Genomic DNA, 18,506 nt, shown 5'->3' on the forward strand with positions numbered 1-18,506 from the left:
TTGCCCTTTTCCTGCAGTTTGCTTTGTAGAACCAGTAAAGACCCTAAACTGCTGGAGACCTGCCTTTTAAGTTTTGACATGTTTTGTTTCTTCAAGTGCATGTTAAGGACATTGCTGGAACTGAATCAGCTTTATGGGTTTCCTTTTACCTCAGAAGTCAGGGGTTCCTAATATTGATAGTCTAGTATATTTTACCACTTCTCTCCTCTCACTCCTCTTTATCTCCAGCATTGTTCTCCAGTGAGCAGCACTGTCAGGTCTCCAACTCCTATGAAAAAGCTGACTGCCACATTGGGCTGACAGGTCTTTTCGAAGAGGAGCTCCAGAAACTTCCTACTCTTCTTTCCTACCACCTGAATTCTAATAAGCTCTTACCTTATAAAACATGCAAGATGTGACTGCCTTTAAAGCTCATTTATATTATTCTTTGAGCATACAGTCTGGTGTTCTTGGTGCCTTCACCTTCTCCTTCTAAAAATGTCAATCCCCCTCCTTTTTCTCTCATATTACACTCATTTTTGGGTGCCAAAGAGAGCCTGAACAGATGAAGGACATGAGGGTTCTCAGTACAAAAGCAGTAAGTCTATATGACATCTCACAAATTTCTGTCAACATTCCAGCCATCAACTCTTCACCTTCCCTTCGTCATATTTGTGGGAAGGCTCTGAGTGCCTTCAGCTTGGCCATCTTTCTAGAGCTGCCATCAAGTTGCTTCTACAATTCATGTCCCCATCCTACACAAATAGGTGTAAGATCCAATTTTACTATCAAGAGAGTTAAAACTTGTTTCACATTCTCACCACCTTTTGCATACTATTTAAATTTTTTGACTGCATGGATCCTTTTAAACTGTCATGTAAATGAACTTCTTGTTTCACTGATCTAATCACAACACTCATCCAAGCCTTTGAGCTTTCACTGTGCCTCTGCAACAGACACCCTCTGCTCTGCCTTTATGGCTGTTCATGGTTCAGACCAGCTCCATCTAGAAAATAATAAATATCTTAGGCTGATCCTAACAATTTACTGGTGTGTCTAGCTGGTACCTCTAACCCCTCAGTTTCTAACCCAAATATCCTCCTTCTTCCCCCCTTCCCTGCCTCATGTCACACTTTCTCATAATAACAGATACCCCCAAAGTACCAGCACAGACTCACACCTACCTCATATGCAGCAAATACATAAAACCCTCAATTCCTTCTGCTTTTTATGTGAAGGAACCTCAGATAGTAAAAGCTTTCAGACCCTCCTTACCAGAAATCTGAACTAAGCTTCTACCTAACTGAGCATGACATGTCTCCCCACTGCCTTTTTTTCTCCTTTTTCCATCTGGCTAGTCTAAGAATATTTTTTGTTGGCATCCAAAGTTGAAAAAAAAAACCCAAAATACTTTGGCAGTGTCAATAATCAGATCCTTACTTTACTCTGAGAATTCTAAATAAGAAAAAAAGCATTTGTATTAAGGACCATGAAAAGCACAGAGTTAACACTATCACACTTGCTTAAGAAACAGTTTTCTTCTAACTTCAGCTTAAGTAAACTAATGAATTACATGTTTTAATGTTAAAAGCAAGACTAATCTTTAATGTCAACAGTACAACCAATGTCTACAGTTTAAGGGTAACCAAAGAATGAGAACAGTTTATGAAAGAGAATTCTTCTGGAGTAAATGAGGAATATGTAACTGTTTCTGTTGAGATACACAGAATATACCAAACAGCAGGGTCATATATGTTTTAAATGTTCATTGCATGGACAAATCATGGTAAAATCATGTAAAAGAGGAGGATAAAATCCATTTCAACTTTGACACAAACAGTTGGAGTCATAGACAAGGCATGATGGGGACAATTACTGAGGAGAGTAAGTTAAAGATGCTGCAAAATCCCTGTTGCCACCCTCAAGTCTGCCATTTTCTGCATCAGGAGGTGGGGAAGCAGCAGCTACACTCTGTGCAGCCACCCGTCCTCCCCCATCAGCATCACAGCTGCATCCCACTCTGAGACAGCAAACATTCCTTCCCCATAAATAGCTCATGTCCCACAATAATCCAGAAGTTCAACCAAGTAGAAAGTAGCTTTGCTCTTACATTAATTTATGGGTATATACTATATTTTCATTTTAATAGGAATCTCAGATTGGGGACAGAAAAAAATATTGGTATCATAAATATCCTTGATCAAGCAAGTATTTAGTCCCACGTGTTAGATCTTCAGCATCTACAGAAAACAGACACAAAAAGCATAACCAAAGTTTCCTCACACAGTTAATAAATCTTTAAATGATCCCATGAAGTGATGTACCAACTAGTCTGGAAAGAATTCAGCCATTCCTGGAAAGCTAGAAGCAAGTCCATTGGAGAAAGTTTTCTGTGATAGTTATCAGAGGAATCTGCAGTCAAGAAGAGCCTTTTCTAGGTGCAGGGCTGCCCTCTTTATTCACTGTTTACTGTACCATTCATCCTGTGGTAGGGAAACACCAGGGGCACTCAGATATTCTTCTACTTCTTCCAACTTTAAAAAGTTTTCTGAAGTAATGAAGCCAAGTCATCAGTTTCTCAGTAAATTAAGAAGCTGTGTACTTTCATTTGTCATGCAACTAAAACTGGTCAATTGTTTATTACCTCCAGACCACAGAATCTGCTTTTTTAAACAAGCAGTTTCCAAATCAAGGTGACAGTGTGATTGCAAGCTAATAGTGACCTATAATTTGGTTTAAAAAGTGACCATAGTGAATGCTAAAACTAAACAAGAGAATTATTTCAGTGCTCCTGAATAATGGGTATTTTGGAGGTCAGATTCATGTAAAAACACAGAAAAACAGATTTGTACTACCACATTCCATTATCCAAAAGTACCCATTAATAACCCAGAGTGTAGCAAAGCCTATACAAAACAGCCCTGCCCTGGTATGCAGTTAGTTCTTACATAAATTTAGACATAGAGACTCATCCAGCCTCAAGCCAGCAGAGCAAATGGACAGCAGACAACCCCCATTCCCATCAGTTTCATGCTGTCACACAGAACACATGCAGCAAGAATCTGATCCCTGCTCCAGCTACTTTTTTTCTCTCAGACAAAATAATTAACACAATTATTTGAGCTGACTACAGTTTTTCCTAGATAAAGACCAACTTTGATATATTTTTCAAATGTGTGCATGTAGCAGCATGCATATGTTAGGCCCAAAGTAACTTTCCTGCAGCAAGGTTGTTTTCCCCAACTCCATAATGGTTCAGATACATCAGGAAAAGGAGGAAGCTGTGCTAGGCAGAATTTGCCTCAAGACTGGATGATGAAACTCAAGAATTGTAGCCAAAAGGGCCACAAGGTGTTTGAGTTGGGGTTAGGAAAGGGAAAGAAATGTGCTCATCTGCAAGTTAATTATAGGCAAGTGGAGTTTGGGGACCATCATCCTGTCCTGGCCTCCTCCTTTTTGATTTTTTTTGTCCATTTCTAAAATGCAAAGTTCAATTTTTAACAAGCATCTTTCTAGAGACACACTTACCTGGTATCATTAAACAATTAACCTGTAAAAATTAAGCAATTATTTTAATGAATATCCCCCTTACTGCCGGCCACCTTTCAAAATCAGAAGAAATACTGCTCAGATTATTTTACATCAATAAAATCCAAAAAACACATAGCCCTTCACTGAGCAATCTAAAACTAAAATGGGTAAAGAATCCCCATTTATTCCTCAAGCTGTGGAAAAACAGTTCAAGACAGTCACAGATACAATGTTGGGATGTTAATTAATTCACACAATTAAATTTTTAAACAACAGAAATCAGATACAAGCCTGCAGAGGGGTTCCTCTTTTGATTTGTGTACACCATGATAACAAGAGCAGTGTCTAAACTCAACAATTGCTTATTTTTACCAGAGCTGGCTTGGCAGGAAACCACACATGATCTCCAGCCTTACCAGCCTGGCCAGATGCCAACCAATTTCATGGTTGAAAAATGCAATGATGAACTGAAGCTACTTCCTGAAAATCCTGACAAATACTAAGATAAACAGACTGTCCCACTGCTTCCATAGTTTTTTTGGTAGCACTGAGTTTGGGTTTCCACCAGTCCAGGCAACATTAACCTATGGTCCAGGTCTGTACTGAAACATACACGGGTGTTCCCTCTAGTTTAATCCATGAGAATGAGAACTGTGAAAAACCAGAGCAGATCAAGAAGGGGTACAATCACCAGGCCTAAAAGTTCCCTAAGTCAGAAGCACTTCTTAAATACCATCAAAAACTCCAAGTCCATGAAAATATTATTCCATTTCCTTTTCTGTTTGGCTGGCAATTCAGGCACCAAGAATCTGGAAGATTTGTCTGTAAGGGTGCTTCCACCCCCAAAATGTAAGGTGTTCAAAAGCTCTTTCCCTGAGCTGTCAAACAGGGATAACATCATGCTGTTGTCTCCTTTTCTCTTGCTATTAAGCTTGCTTCACATACAGTTGCTTCCTATGACTTCTTAAAAGAAGTTTCTCACCAATAATTCCACAACCTGTCCACTGACAAGGACTAACTGCTACCACATTGTGTATCTGATGGGTCTCTCACAAGAAAGCCACTCTGAAATATTTTCACTGTGCTGCTGACACTTGCCTGTGCCTCCTTCCTCATTTTGTTCACCTCTCTCCTTTTGCCATAGGAGTGACTTCAGTAGAGGAATGGATCAAGCAGGATACCTATGGCTCGTTAAAAAAAACTACAGAAAACAAGATAAGCAGCCCTTAGGGGAAGTTTTGTCAGTTGTTTCAATTGAACATCCAGGTGACAGGTTTGTTGATCTCCCCTAAGAACATCTTCAATCTCCCTGTTGGTTCAGCAAGTCACAAAAACAGCTGGGAAGGAAAGAAGTGACAGCAATGTGATTCACCTTGCACTAAGTGCCACTTTTAAAAGAAGAAAACAGAAAATTAGAGAGTAAAAGAAGAGCAGACAGGACAAAAACTTCCAGAAGCTAACAGGCCAACAAGAAGACATTTTTTTCTGACTGAATCAAAAACACTGATAGAGTGGGAGCAAAACAAGAAGAGGAATATTTTCTAACTTGCATATCAGCCCTATAAAAAGTTCACCAGCTCTCCCTTGCAAGATCTCTGCTATTCTTTGCACCAGTGAAGAGAAGCAGGAGCATGTGAGGAAACCCCTAATTCAGTGCAATGCATGTTCTCATCCATAGGAAGGTGGCTGAAGAGCTGAAGTCCTTGCTCTACTTACGCTCTTGTGTGCTGGGTGAAAGAATTTACTTTTACCAGTAGAGGTTGGCCAGGGCACAGCTGGCATGTAGTAAAGATATGTCAGTGACTTCCATGCCTGGGATTAATGGCTTTTAGCATGCCAAATTGGCCTTCTTACAGCATTATCTGCCCCTGTGTGTCTGTGTGCAGAAGGTAGAGAATTAAAGAGATGAAGGATTATTACAGGAGGTCAGAGATTTTTAATAATGTCTGGCCTCAAGGAAAGACTGATCCTGTTCCTTCTTTCAATTCAGATTCTAGTTTTAAGTCTACTCAAGTTCCCTGCCCCCTGACTCCTGTTCTATGCATGCGTGTGAACACGTGGATGTGTTTACTTTGAACATTTCTACAGCCTCTAGATTTCATACACTGAAAACAGACAAGCACTGGCAATGAAACTAAGGCAATTCTCACACCAGCCATGAAGATCTGATACACCTCATTCAATGAGATGTTAAAGTTAGGAGATGTTTACTACATCATGACACAATTTTGATTTTTGCTAGCAGCACAGCAAAAAGATTACTCACAGGGATAAAATGACCAGATAATGTATACTGTGCATGCAAAGTATGCACCAAAATTATTCTGTATCTCTTAAAAAAAAATTAAAAAGTACCTTCTGTGGACCCAAAGCTCTCCAAGCAGAAGTCAACTCTGATAGGAAAACAGGACCCACAATTACATAGGAAAAAGCTTTACCTTCATTGGCAGTAGCTCAAAAATACTTTTAAGTTTGTATAGCACACAGCCTACTTGGAGCCATCAGGTGGGAAAAGCCGTGATGAATCACATAGAATTGCAGGAGCTACTCTTGCAGCAAGATGAAATATAAACTGTCTGAAATTCCACATGGCAAACAACAGTCATCCTGATCTTCCCCTCATGACTAACATTGGTGCATTTATTTTGTGACAGCATAGCTGTGTTCTGCTCAGCTGTTAACAATAGCTTTGTAAGCAAGTGTTGCAGGGCCTTATGGCTTTTTGATATGCCTATGTAGCTGCTTTCCTTTCCATTTCCCCTACTACGTGCCAGGTTACAGAAACACTTCCAAGCAGCAAAGTCAGAAATAGAAAGAGTTCAAGGCCAGGTTTCACACCTGCAACCTTGCAGTTCTGGGCTGTTTCAGCCCTGAAGACCAGTCTCATAAATCCAAGGCTTCCTCTAACATCCAGGTTTTCTGTTCAGTAATTCCAAATGAAGTTTATGATTTTTTACTTGTGTTTGGGGCAGGAAGGGATGGGGGAGGAGTAAGGAGAGGGAATATTGCTATGCAGCCATTACACGCATCACATTTACTCTGATAAAGTAATTTAATTGAATGACATAGTAATTCATGGAAATTAATTTATCACCAAAATTAAGACACCGTCTCACTCCAATCCCCACCAAAAAATCAAGACCAGCTACTTCTATTCAACACTAAAATACCATTCATAACTGTGTCCTGAAATACTTCTAAGGGCAGTATAAGTCAGCACAAAGTTTTGAAGGGTTAAGTAGCTGTTCTAATTTCTATTTCTTTTCAAATTCTGCAGAAGAATCTGTTTTCTACATCACTGTAAATACAGTATTTAATTTACAGCAGCAGCAGCAGGCTATCAAAAACACCCTATATGATTGCAGAGTGAGGGGATAGGACACAAATGCCCTAAAAAAAGAACAATGCAGCCCTCCTTCAACACTAATGTTCTATGTCCATGTATGCGCCAAGGAGAAATTTTGGCACCTAGAGAGTATTCAAAGAGAATAAGGCATCAGCAGGCCCTGTGGTTTAAGATGTATATTCTGGTTTAGAAAACAAGTTGTTCTGTCATTGGACAAAGTGCTACACATGACCCATTTCTTGACTCCAGGTGTGACTTATGCAACTTGTGCTGATTCTCTGCTCAATCTGGATGGGCTGCATTACAGAGCCTACCTTACACAGGACTTTTCTTCCCATATTGCTCTAACAGCCCTGCAAAAGTGGTTTAATAATCTCTAAGTCTCTGGCACTGAAAATACAAGAAAAAGAATGCATCAAACAAACAAAAGAAATCCCAAACCTGTTGCATTTGCTACGAGACAAGAAAGGTACATTAAAATTTAAATAAAATTGCAAGGGAACAAAATTTTAAATCTGCATTACCCTCTAGGAGAAATGTAAACAGCAATCTCCTCTGATAGATGCTGACTGCCCAAATGGAAAATAAAGATCCTATGACATGTTTAGAATGGGATAAACAACTTCCAGTTCTAGCTAACAGTCTTTCCCTGTCTGCATAGAGAGACAGAGAGGCAATGAAAAGTCATTTGTACATAGCTGAGACTGTAAGTCACAGGAGTTTTTTCACTGCTATTCACTGTAAAGTTCATTCAGATAGCGAGGGGGAAAGAAGAAAGCAATCTCTATAGATTAAAAAAAACCAAACCCAAATTAAAAAAAAAAAAAGAAAAAAACCCAAATTTTAAAACCATTAAAAACCCAAAACCAAACCAAATCAAACAAGCAAACCAAAATCAAAACCAACCCACCACTAAAAAACAAATCCCAAATCTTCATTTAGAATAGAAGGCCAAAAAATACGGGAAATGGTCTTAATGTAAATCTCAGACAAATCTGCATTTTGCTGAAATAAGAACTTGGGTCTAGGCCACATATGAAAGTAGCTCCGAGTTCCCCATTAGGTACAGTTCTACTTAAGAAACTAGGATGTCAAAAAACTTCAGTGAAAATTTAGTACTTGGCTTACCACAGAGCAAAGAAGAAAGAAGTTGAAAGAAAAACAGACAGCATCATCTGTGATACAAGTCGGTCTTTCAGGAAACAAAGATCCTCATGGTAGTAAATACAATCCTTGAATTGTTTGCAAATAGGTTTAATCATCTAATTGCCATGTACAAGGAAGGAAAATCTATGCACTATCAGAATTCAGTACAGCTAATTACTCGAAGGCAAAATAAAGATTTTTATCAAACGCAGTGTGTGTTCTTCAGCTATTATATCTATCAATATTTATATATCTTACAGCCCTTTCTGGGTGGTTGCTGCATACATTTTCTGTGCAGTCAAGAAGCTTCTCGACTGCTAACGTGCTTTTAAAAAGAAACCTGGCCTGAACCCTGCATTTCCAATTCAAGCAGTGGATTCTGAAGCCTGTTAACTCCCTGGAGCAGCTGATAGCTAAAGACTTGTTTCCGCTTTTCTAACAATTTCCTGGTTTGCATAACAATCCTAAAAGAAATACACTCGAGAAGTTTTCCAGCACAGAGAGATTTTGTCTCTGACATAGTTCTAGTTTCAAGGCATAGAGAATATTTATATACAATTACCATAACTTTAGAGATATATTTGTCTACAAATATATTTACATATAAATATGTATCAGTTGCTTGTTTAAAACAAGATTATGATAATTTTGCCATATCCAGGAAATACAAAACACTGGCTTGTGCCTGGTGCTTAACTCATGCCATTGTGAATGAGGGGGGGCGGGGGGGAGGGAAGGGGTTTAATGTTTAATTTCCTGTTAAAAACACACACAGGATAAAATCTTCCAAAGAGCAGTTATAAAACATGCATTTGTTAGCCAAGAAACTAGGTAAATATGGAATGAAGCCCAGGCTCACTTCTATGCCTTCACCCCCTCTGCAAAGAAGAAAGCAACTGAAGGCCACAGAGTGTGTTTGGAGGCACTGAGCTCTACTCAAGGACTAGATAATTCATGAGCCTGGCTGATGCACAGAGCCTGCAGCCACTGGGGCAGTGGCTCAGAGCGTGCAGTGACACAGCTGGGCTCCAGGCACTGCATGTGCATGCCCGAGAGCCATTGTCCCAACCACTGCCCACTGTCCTGACACAGCGGCTGCTGAACAAGGAAAAGAGCCATCAGCATGGGGCCAGCAGCTACCTACAGCCTGAGGATCCTGCTACCCTTGGTAGAGGCTTTACAGACCACAGAGGGTATTTTTTCAGCAGTTACAAGGGGAAATGTTATTGCCAGATCCCACCGAAATTTCACCTGCAGCAGTTCACTATGGTTTTAATACGTACCATGATGTACTAGGCTATTCTGCAGTTCAGCCCACTACAAATCCCAGACAAGCACCAAGGTTCTGCATGAAATAGAACTATTACAGCCTTTAACATCCCAGATCTTTGCCAAGATGCCCAAATTAAACAAGAATATGGACTGCATTTTGGCAAAATAGAATCTTTATAACAGTTTTCAAAAGTAACACTGTATTTTTGGCTCTCAGAATAAGAACCCATCAAGTGCTTTTTGTCTGCAGTGTTTGGGTCAAAGTCAACTCCTCAGTGTGCACCTTGCTCCATGGAGTTTGAGAAGCTGTGGTACATCTTGGGTCCTGCTAGGATTCACATTCAAAATAAGATGTGAGCAGCTCTGTGAGTGGCTTCAGTTTGCCTTTGTTTTTCAGATGAGAATAAATTTATTATTGCAGATGTAGCTCAAGAGCTTTCTTAGCTTTTGGGAGCATATTATTCAAATTAACACATCTTAAGCTTTTTAAGCAGATACCCCTAAACATCTTCTAGTCAAGGCATTTAGTTTCACATTTGATGCAAGAAAAGACAGACACAGACTTTGTATCTCTCTGGTGAATCAAATCCAATAGCAGGAATGCTGAATTTCTTGCTGACTCTTTGCAAAACTGGCTTTGCAGTTTTTATAAACAGTCCTGAGTTTATTTCTAAAAGCTGCACTTAACAGCTGTCATAGGTATTTGTGTTCTTGTCTTATGAAACCAACCACTGTTAACCACTAATTTAGCGACAGTTCACCAGTGAATCTCTTACTACTGCATGATTCCAAAACCTTTCTGTTTATTTTCACTTGTTGTAACTGGACTTTGTGCCCTGATCCCATGGCTCTTCATGTGAAAAGACAATTGGCAAAAAACATTAGGAGAGAGAAAAGGAATAGGGTGGAGGAAAACTGTAACACAAAATGAGCCCTGACTTGCCTCCTCAGTACTGTACATACCCCCAAGCAATGAAATTTCAGGAAAATGATTTTGGTTCTGGCCAACAGTCAGAATACATAAGATGTTATTATAAACCCTTTGCCTCACTGTACGTTGCTACTGCAGACTCCATGCAAAAGGAAGACTCTTCTTTTTTTTTTCCATTGCTTTTCAGTGGTAAGGCAAGTTGACAAGTATTTACTGCTAGTTACAGCAAGGTATTAAAGATTCAAGTGAAGTAGTGGTATTCTCCAGTGCAGTGGTGACCTGAGCCTTTAATCCAGATGAATTTAACTGTAAAGTGCATTAGCTCTTCTCATAAAAGATTTGCTTTAATTTTAGTTCTCTCTCCATTTATCTTATGGCTGTGTAATCTTCAGTAGAGGTCAAAGAGATTTCCCCAAAGAAACAGGAGCTGCTTCTTTTTTAGAGGAGAAAAGCATATTTAAAACAGTCCGTCCTACTTTTAACCATAAGTCACAGGACAGTACTCCCTGCTGTCCTCTCTCTGCAGCTCTCCTTGCTTCTTTGCATGTTCCAAAGCAATTAAAGCAGCGTGAATGTGCATCCACACATGTATACAAATGAAACATGAAATGAAAACACCTCCTGGAGATAGGATACACAGCCCATCTGATGCAGGACTGAAATTACTACTAACATCTTACCATCATCCAACTCCAGGCAGAGATTGTAAACAGCCAGAGGCCTCTTAATACGCTGTCCTTGTCTTCTTGACTGCCTTGGTGGGGCATTTGGAGGAGATACTGACATAGAGATTGGCTCAGGGAAAGTAGCATCAGGCAGGGTTTTGAAAATCTGCAATCAAGAACACAAAGGGTGTTAATTATTTATCATGACGAGCAACCTGTGCAATGCAACTGTAAACCATTATCAAACAACATTTGTTTTGGATTTCATTCAAAGCAGACAGGAGCCAAAAAATCCATTCCTTCAAGTTTGGGAGTATGCTGTGGGTTTTTAATGAGTGCTTTAAAAATAAATAAATAAATAAATAAATAAATATAATATGGAAATAACCAATAGCACTGTCTACCCATTAACCAAGCTGCCAATCAGTTAATTCAAACATAAAACATTTGCAGCCACACTTACCAGCTAGGATGGAGGGGAAGGAGAAAATGAAAGATACTAACTTAGGAACCAGTAACCAAAATGCTTTATAGCTTTAGCTAGAACATGTAATGTTTCCAGAGTACCCATTTTAATTTTCAAAACTTGCAATAGCATTATATCAGCCATTTTAATTAAAGAAACACCACTTTCCTGAAGAAAGCAAGGGGAAAAACTTTGTGGGCAAGGGTTTTTAATGAGAAATACCATAGTAACAAACCACGTGATAATTTATTCTGTTAACTATTCCATATTGAGATAATTTTACATTAAATACTGACATTCACAAAGATGCATATAAAAAGGATTGCATTTGCTGTCATCCTTTTATCTTTTGAGTCACGACCATCAGCATATCCCCACTCCACACAGAACACCACGTCATTTCTCTCTGAATTAACCAACAACAGATTCACTGTACCTGATAGCACTTTAACTGCCACATGAAGGGGACAGTCCAACAGTGCTGACTAACTACTATAAATTATCAGTGTGCTGGCATGCAATTTACCAGCAGCTTTCTACAAGTAATCATGGCATGGACAAATTGGCTTCATATGTATTTCAGCAAAGACAAAGCAGCAGATAAAGAAAAACACAAACAGGAGCTGTGTCAGAAAACTCCTGTGTCTGTACAGCACCTCACAGCAATGCAACACAGTGATATAACAAGATGTAATGAAACAGTGTATGATGTTCCTGTGCTCTGCAACTTTATAATATTTACTACAAGGACAAGTGGCAGAGGAGAACTGTAATCAATATTTAAGGGGAAGCTTTCTATAAAGTAGAAATTCATGCAGAAACTATAAAGGGACAACACAGATAACACATTTCTGGATAATACCAGCATGTGCCAGGTGCAGTGTGACACTAAAAGCCAGACAGGGTGAGAAATAATGCCATAAGCATCCTGTAGTAAGGCACTCAAAACACCATGTTAAAAGTACCAGAGACCCTAAATGCCATCATATCCTGGCCTGTTAACCCTGAATATTAACATGTGGGAAGAAGATGACCCAAGATCCTAGGGATGCATTGACTTACAGACATGTAATCATCACTTTTGTATTGGCAGGTAAAAGGCTGTGCTGGTACAAAATAATCAAGAAAGGACATATTCCATGAAAACAGTGAAGAAATTATCATATTCCCAAAACTGGGAAGCAGTGCACATATGATGTGCACAGGAAAGCTTCAGTGGAAACATTCCTTTCCTTTCCAGTAAGTGAATGTTGCCATGGGGGAGGTAAAAATGTTCTAATTGTAAGTTCCCCCTCACAGCATTAGGAAAACTGTCTCCCTGTCCTTCACATGCCTACGAACAAGGGACTACGAGAGAGAGCCAAGACAGCGCCTCTCTAAAAACAAAATGTTTACAAAGAAGAGAAGAAGCTATCCAACCTGGTTCTCCCCAGCACAGACACAGCAGCACTCTCAGGCAGTGACAAGGCTCTAGTTGTGCTCAGAGTTCTAAAGCCATTTCTTAAAACATGATGCAATACATAATAGTGAAATCTGATGTGCACCTCCATGGCACTTGGCTAACAGTACCACACTGCCCCCTTATGTGTAAATACAGGGCTAGATTGAGCAGGTTTAGGGATAAATATTTGCTTCTGAAACATTCAAAGGTACCAAAACTTGAAATGCCATCTTTTCCATGGACAAAGCATTGCATTTGGGCTCCCTGGCAAACAACTCTCTGCCAAGAGGTTTCAGCATGTTGTTTGCTATGCCACATTCCACAGCTGTGTTTATTTCTACAGCCTTATCCACAGATCTCTGCTGAAATTAGTGGTGGTGAGAAGAACAAGTATTTCCCAGGAGTACTTCATAAGAGATGAGCTTTCCTGTGTGCTTCTAGGTGGCTTGTAGAGGTGGCTGAGAATTTCTTCAGTGTTTTTTACTAGTCTCTCACAAATATTGTAATATACTCTTTTAAAACTATTATCATGAGAAATTAGGAGTCGCAAAGGCAAAAGAAAAAAAGACTTTTTGCTCTTTAAAGCAGTTCATAGTTGTGTTCATCCCTACTTTGGTATCGTTTTAGGCCTTTTTATTAGGAAAACAAAATCCAGCCCAGCCCCATCTAGACATTTTTCAGCAGCAAGCAACGTCTTTCTGTTGTAGGCCAAAGACTCAGATCATACTACAGTTTCGCAAAGGAGAGCATCTGAAAAGCAAGCAGAACATCAACCTCCATCTTCAGAAGTGCACATACAGCACTCAGCTTATCTTTCTTGCTTTATTTTCTCTTAAATAGACAAATGTGTTTCATCATGGTTTGGATATTTGTCTGCTGCACTGACAGAAGCACTGCTAGGTCTGCCTGAGAACTGAGGGAATGGAGAGCTGCTTTATTTAAGCTGTGGGGAGAAATGCTGGTTTTGGTTTTATTCAAATTTGCTTCTAATCTTTTAACTATTTAAACATCACTGAAGATAAATGTTTCATGGCTAATAAAAGGTGCCAGCTGCAAGTGACCTGTTGTCAGAAGCCCAATGCATGCACACAGAGGACTGAATTCAACATCTCACACACACGATATGAACACCTGAAATGGCCCCAGCAGCGCTGTGTGCTGGCTGACTTGCACAAAAGCATGTCCTGGGACCACAGGTGAGCAAGTTTACGAGTACTGTCCTGCCCTACAAGCAGCTGCTATCAGATGCATGGCAAGGTAATCACACATATCTAGTTGGAGGGAAACTCTCCCGAGGAAGAACAGATTGGAATGTGCTATTTAAGAGATGATTGCTTTGCTGCTCAAAAAACCACACCCCCTGAAGGTCAGATCTACCACTATCACTCATCTGGACTGCAGAAGTCACCACAGCTTAGACTAATTCCTGTAATAAAGACAAGAGCGAGGTGTGCTCATTGAATTACATCATTCTAGAAGCGATAAAAATATACTAAGCCAACCTCAAAGTTTAAAGATTTCACAGTCACCTCCAGTGTTAACACGGTTTTTGACACTGTGGTCAAACTGCATGAGATTTATAGACTGTCAGTTCTCTACAATTTAGTTCTCAAAAGCTCTGGCATCCTGCTATTGACCTACCTGGGAGTAAACTCTGAAGCTAAATGTAACAATTTACACTTGGGAGAAGACTAATATATGTAGCACTCAAAATTTTAATCCAGCAACAAATCCCTCTGTTAGTCAGTCCCAGTTAGTCCACTACTGTAAATGCTTCTCTAGGTCTGATCTTATATGAAAGTAAAATTTCAAAGTACACACCGAATGAACAAGAGGATGAATCTCGGAACCTGCAGCGTAAATGTTACAACAGAAAAGATGAAACTCTGGTGGATCAATTTAAAACTCTGGTAAGTCTGACCTATTTCTCTCTCTATGTAGGAGTATAAAATGGATGCTTTACAAGCCTAAACAAACCACAAACCATCTTGGGCATACAGCACTAATAACAGTTCTGTCTAGAGCAGTGAGCCCAAGATCATCCCTACACAGAGCCATTCCAATTCCTAAATCTGTGTCCCACAGTGTCTATGGCAGCATTTCTTCAGAGTAATGAGCCAAATTCAACATATTATCGTACTGTATTCTACCAGCAGATCCACATGGCAGCAGCCCAAGCAATTTTGCCAGATTCCCCTTAATCTGCAACAACAGTGTTGGACTCTAGATCCTGAGCTCTTACGAGAACTGATTTTAGATACTGAGAAAACCCACGGCTGGGAGGATTCACCTTGGCCTATTCCACAAGTTTATGACTAGATGTATAGCTGTACATGGAAATGCAGATTAGATTCTGCTGCTACAAGAGAATACTGATCTGTTCATTCTGGTCTCAAGCAGAACTAATTAATGAATTTCAGTATGTTTGCCAGGAATTACTTGAGGAAAAGACCCAGACATCAGGTCATCTCTGTCTGCTTTGTTTCACTGGGGTAATTAAAATTTCCTCTAAAAATCAGTGGGAAGCAAACAGCAAGGACAGAACGGGGTGAAAAAGAGGGGAGAAAAAACTGGAGGTTTAGTAATAGAACTGAAGATAAACTTATAAGAAATCAGTGAGATAAGAAATCAGTGAGATTTCTTATAAGAAAGCAGTGCCATGGTTTTGTTTCAAGAAAAAACCCTTATTACTCTCATAACACCAAGCATCCAGAACATGCATCTATATGCAAGGGAAGCTAGAACATGCAAGGTTCTTCCAAATTCTTTGGAATTCCACTAGTGGGATAGGCTTCACTACTACATTAATATGTTGTGGAGAAGAGTATTTCTCATGATAAGAACAACATACATTTCTATTTGGGCAATTCCCCTAAAATTCCAATTTGATTTGCCATTGTTAAATAAAAGATACAAACACAGACACTTCCACTAATGTTCATTGAATACTATAAAACATAATCTAGCTGTGGCACATGTACTGCTCTCCCCTTACACATTTTATCCCTAAGGTACTCCTTGCATTTCCATGACAACTGGCTATCATATGTGCTGATCAAAGAATATTTTATACAGTAGCAGTTAATGGGATAGTGCAAGAGGAGCTGATCACCATGGTCCTTCCTTGACTTAGCTTTGTTTCAATGTAAGGCAAGCCCAATTCAGGTTAAAGCCAGCAATCTGCACAAAACCAAAAATCATATATTTTTATTAGAGACAAAAAACACTAAAAAAATGGCAACAGTCTTTGTGGTTCACAGTTGTGCTCTTACTCAGAATAATTTTCAACATTTTTTTCCTCTTAGGATAATGAAGACAGTGATCATACCCTGCTTTCTGCCATTTTCTGAAACCAAAGCAATGATGTCTTTTATGTCAAATTACCATTTTACTGTAGATATAAGAATTTCAGAAATTGCAAGGTGAAAACAAGCATCCTAAAACACTACTACAATAGTTCAGCCACTAATTATAACCACTAACCACTAATATAACCACTAATTGCACACTAATTGTAATCCATTTTTTAACAGCAAAAACCACATTCAATAAAATGAAAAGTTCTAGGGTTTTTATTCCCTGTTTGAAGGGATTACAGGAGCTAATTGGAGTTATTAAAAGTTTAATCACAATAGAAGTTACAAAATATCAATTTCTAGAGTGCAAGGACAAAAGTTTTATTTCAAAACTGATTTCTGCACCAATTCTAATAATTTTATACAACTTCCAGAGTACTGAAATCTTTTTTAAAAATATCCTTTGTTATTGTAGTTTCTTACTAGTTCGTATTTTTACGTTTCTATGGACAATGTTAGATCAACATGTTACATTCCTGGTTTTAGTCAAAATATCTATTTCTTTTTCATGTTCACAAACACAATTCAATAAAGGAATTCTTGATATCAAAACAGAATATGTGTTCAGTGTACAAAATGTAATTAAAGTTGATTACTTCTAAAATTAATATTCAATATTTTTTAAAAGTTTACAAAATTCTCCAAGAAAAATTATCAACAACTTCATCAGAATTCTTAAACAACTTACCTCCCAAATGTTACCATCATGTCCACTCCAATACAGATGTGCCTGCCTCAAATTAGCTATCCTGTCTTTAGCACCTCAACACTTGTATACTGTGAAGTATGATTTGCTGTGCACTGCTTTCTGAGAGAGTGCACAAGGTGCAGATTTTCTGAGGCTTTGGAGGCTTGAATTCAGCTACAAACCACAAAATACATTTATATGCTATTCACAACCATTGTATTGGTGGGTGGGGGGTAGAATCAGATCTAGAACTGAAAACTACCTGTGGCTCAGTCTCTAGAGGGCCACCAACCAGAGCCCATCAATAATGCCCTTGTTGCTGCCTGGCACACACTGTTCAATTGCAGTGCAACAGTAGATGCAGCCTGGAAAGGAACCAGGTGTACGTCAAAACAAGAAACAGGAATCATCCCTGGCTGTGAGCCAAACCACAAAGCTCTCTAAATAAATAAATTAAAATTGAATCTATCCAAGGCAGTCTTTTCTTCATTGCAGAGATATTATTGGCTGAGCCCATCTGCCTGGCAGCCGGACCACCCCTAACTAAATGAAACATTGCTTATAGGGATTTGTGGACACTCTGAGCCTCAATCTCCTTCTGACTGGAGTATCTGCTATCTCCTCTTCTTATACAAAAACAACTAGAGATCTATACAATCTGTAAACTACAAGAGTGACAAAGAACCCAGGAAGTTTCAGACAGACCTGATGTATCAGTAGACTCTAATAATTAGTCACTCATCTGCCCTGATTGCCTTGAACTGCATAGTTCAAGTTTTGGGATGAAAGGAAGAATGTAAAAGGCCTGCAAACACAACATTACAGTCCAGAGGACAGCTGCAAAGGAGGGGGGAAAAAAAAGAAAGCCATACCAAGGTTAAGAACGCACGTCCTTTGATGGCTGGCGAATTCTGAGTTTGTTGAGTCAGCCTTTCTAAAAGTAGCACTGATACAAAGACTGCAGCTCCACCATATCACATCACACTCCACCTTTAACAATTCATGAGAAGAACACTCCTGATGCAGCCCATTCACTGCTAACAACCACTCCATTTCAGCCATCGAGGGAAAGGAGAGAGTTAACCACATACCAGGCTGGGAATACCTCCACGTTTGCCCACTGCACCAGCAGGAACAGCAGGTTCACCTTCTCTTCTGTGCTCACCTACTCTAACTCACACCAAGGAGAGTATTCTAAAAAGGTTACCTTTCCCTGTTACACATAAGAGCTATGTATATCTTGTTTAGATACAGGAACTACTTAAAATAGCAGAGAAACGCCTCAAAAATTAAAAGATTGAATAGTCAATCTAATTACCTTGATTTCTAAAACATTACACACTTCTCAAAAGAAAATAATGCAGAAGGAGAATGTTTGCATGTATTTTCTTTTACAAAGAGTGTGAGAAGCCCTAAGAAGATGAAAGATGGCACTTGGAAACCTAAGTCAAGACCCGGCAAAAACAACAACTATGGCCAAACAGAGCACAGGTATCTCCCCTTCATTTGCAATAAATATATATATGTAAAAACATATATATACATGTGCATATACACACAAGATCACCATTGCATATCTATATATATACATCTATTTTACTGCAGATTTTATGAACAGATAATTGAGTATAAAACCCCACATTTTACCCCCTACCACCCTGTCACCAAGCAAATCATCAGAATGA

At 39.1% G+C, this 18,506-nt stretch overlaps 1 protein-coding gene across 1 annotated transcript in view; it reads right to left on the reverse strand.

Annotated features, from left to right (window-relative positions):
• The window catches only part of ARHGAP10 (Rho GTPase activating protein 10), a 144,326-nt gene that overhangs the window by 29,648 nt on the left and 96,172 nt on the right, over window positions 1-18,506 (reverse strand). The window contains exon 19 of the mRNA XM_005485312.4: window positions 10,886-11,036. Coding sequence (XP_005485369.2) covers window positions 10,886-11,036 — 151 coding nt within the window. The remainder of the gene's footprint in view (window positions 1-10,885; window positions 11,037-18,506) is intronic.

The sequence above is a fragment of the Zonotrichia albicollis genome, chromosome 5 (assembly GCF_047830755.1).
Source record: "Zonotrichia albicollis isolate bZonAlb1 chromosome 5, bZonAlb1.hap1, whole genome shotgun sequence".
NCBI lineage: Eukaryota > Metazoa > Chordata > Aves > Passeriformes > Passerellidae > Zonotrichia > Zonotrichia albicollis.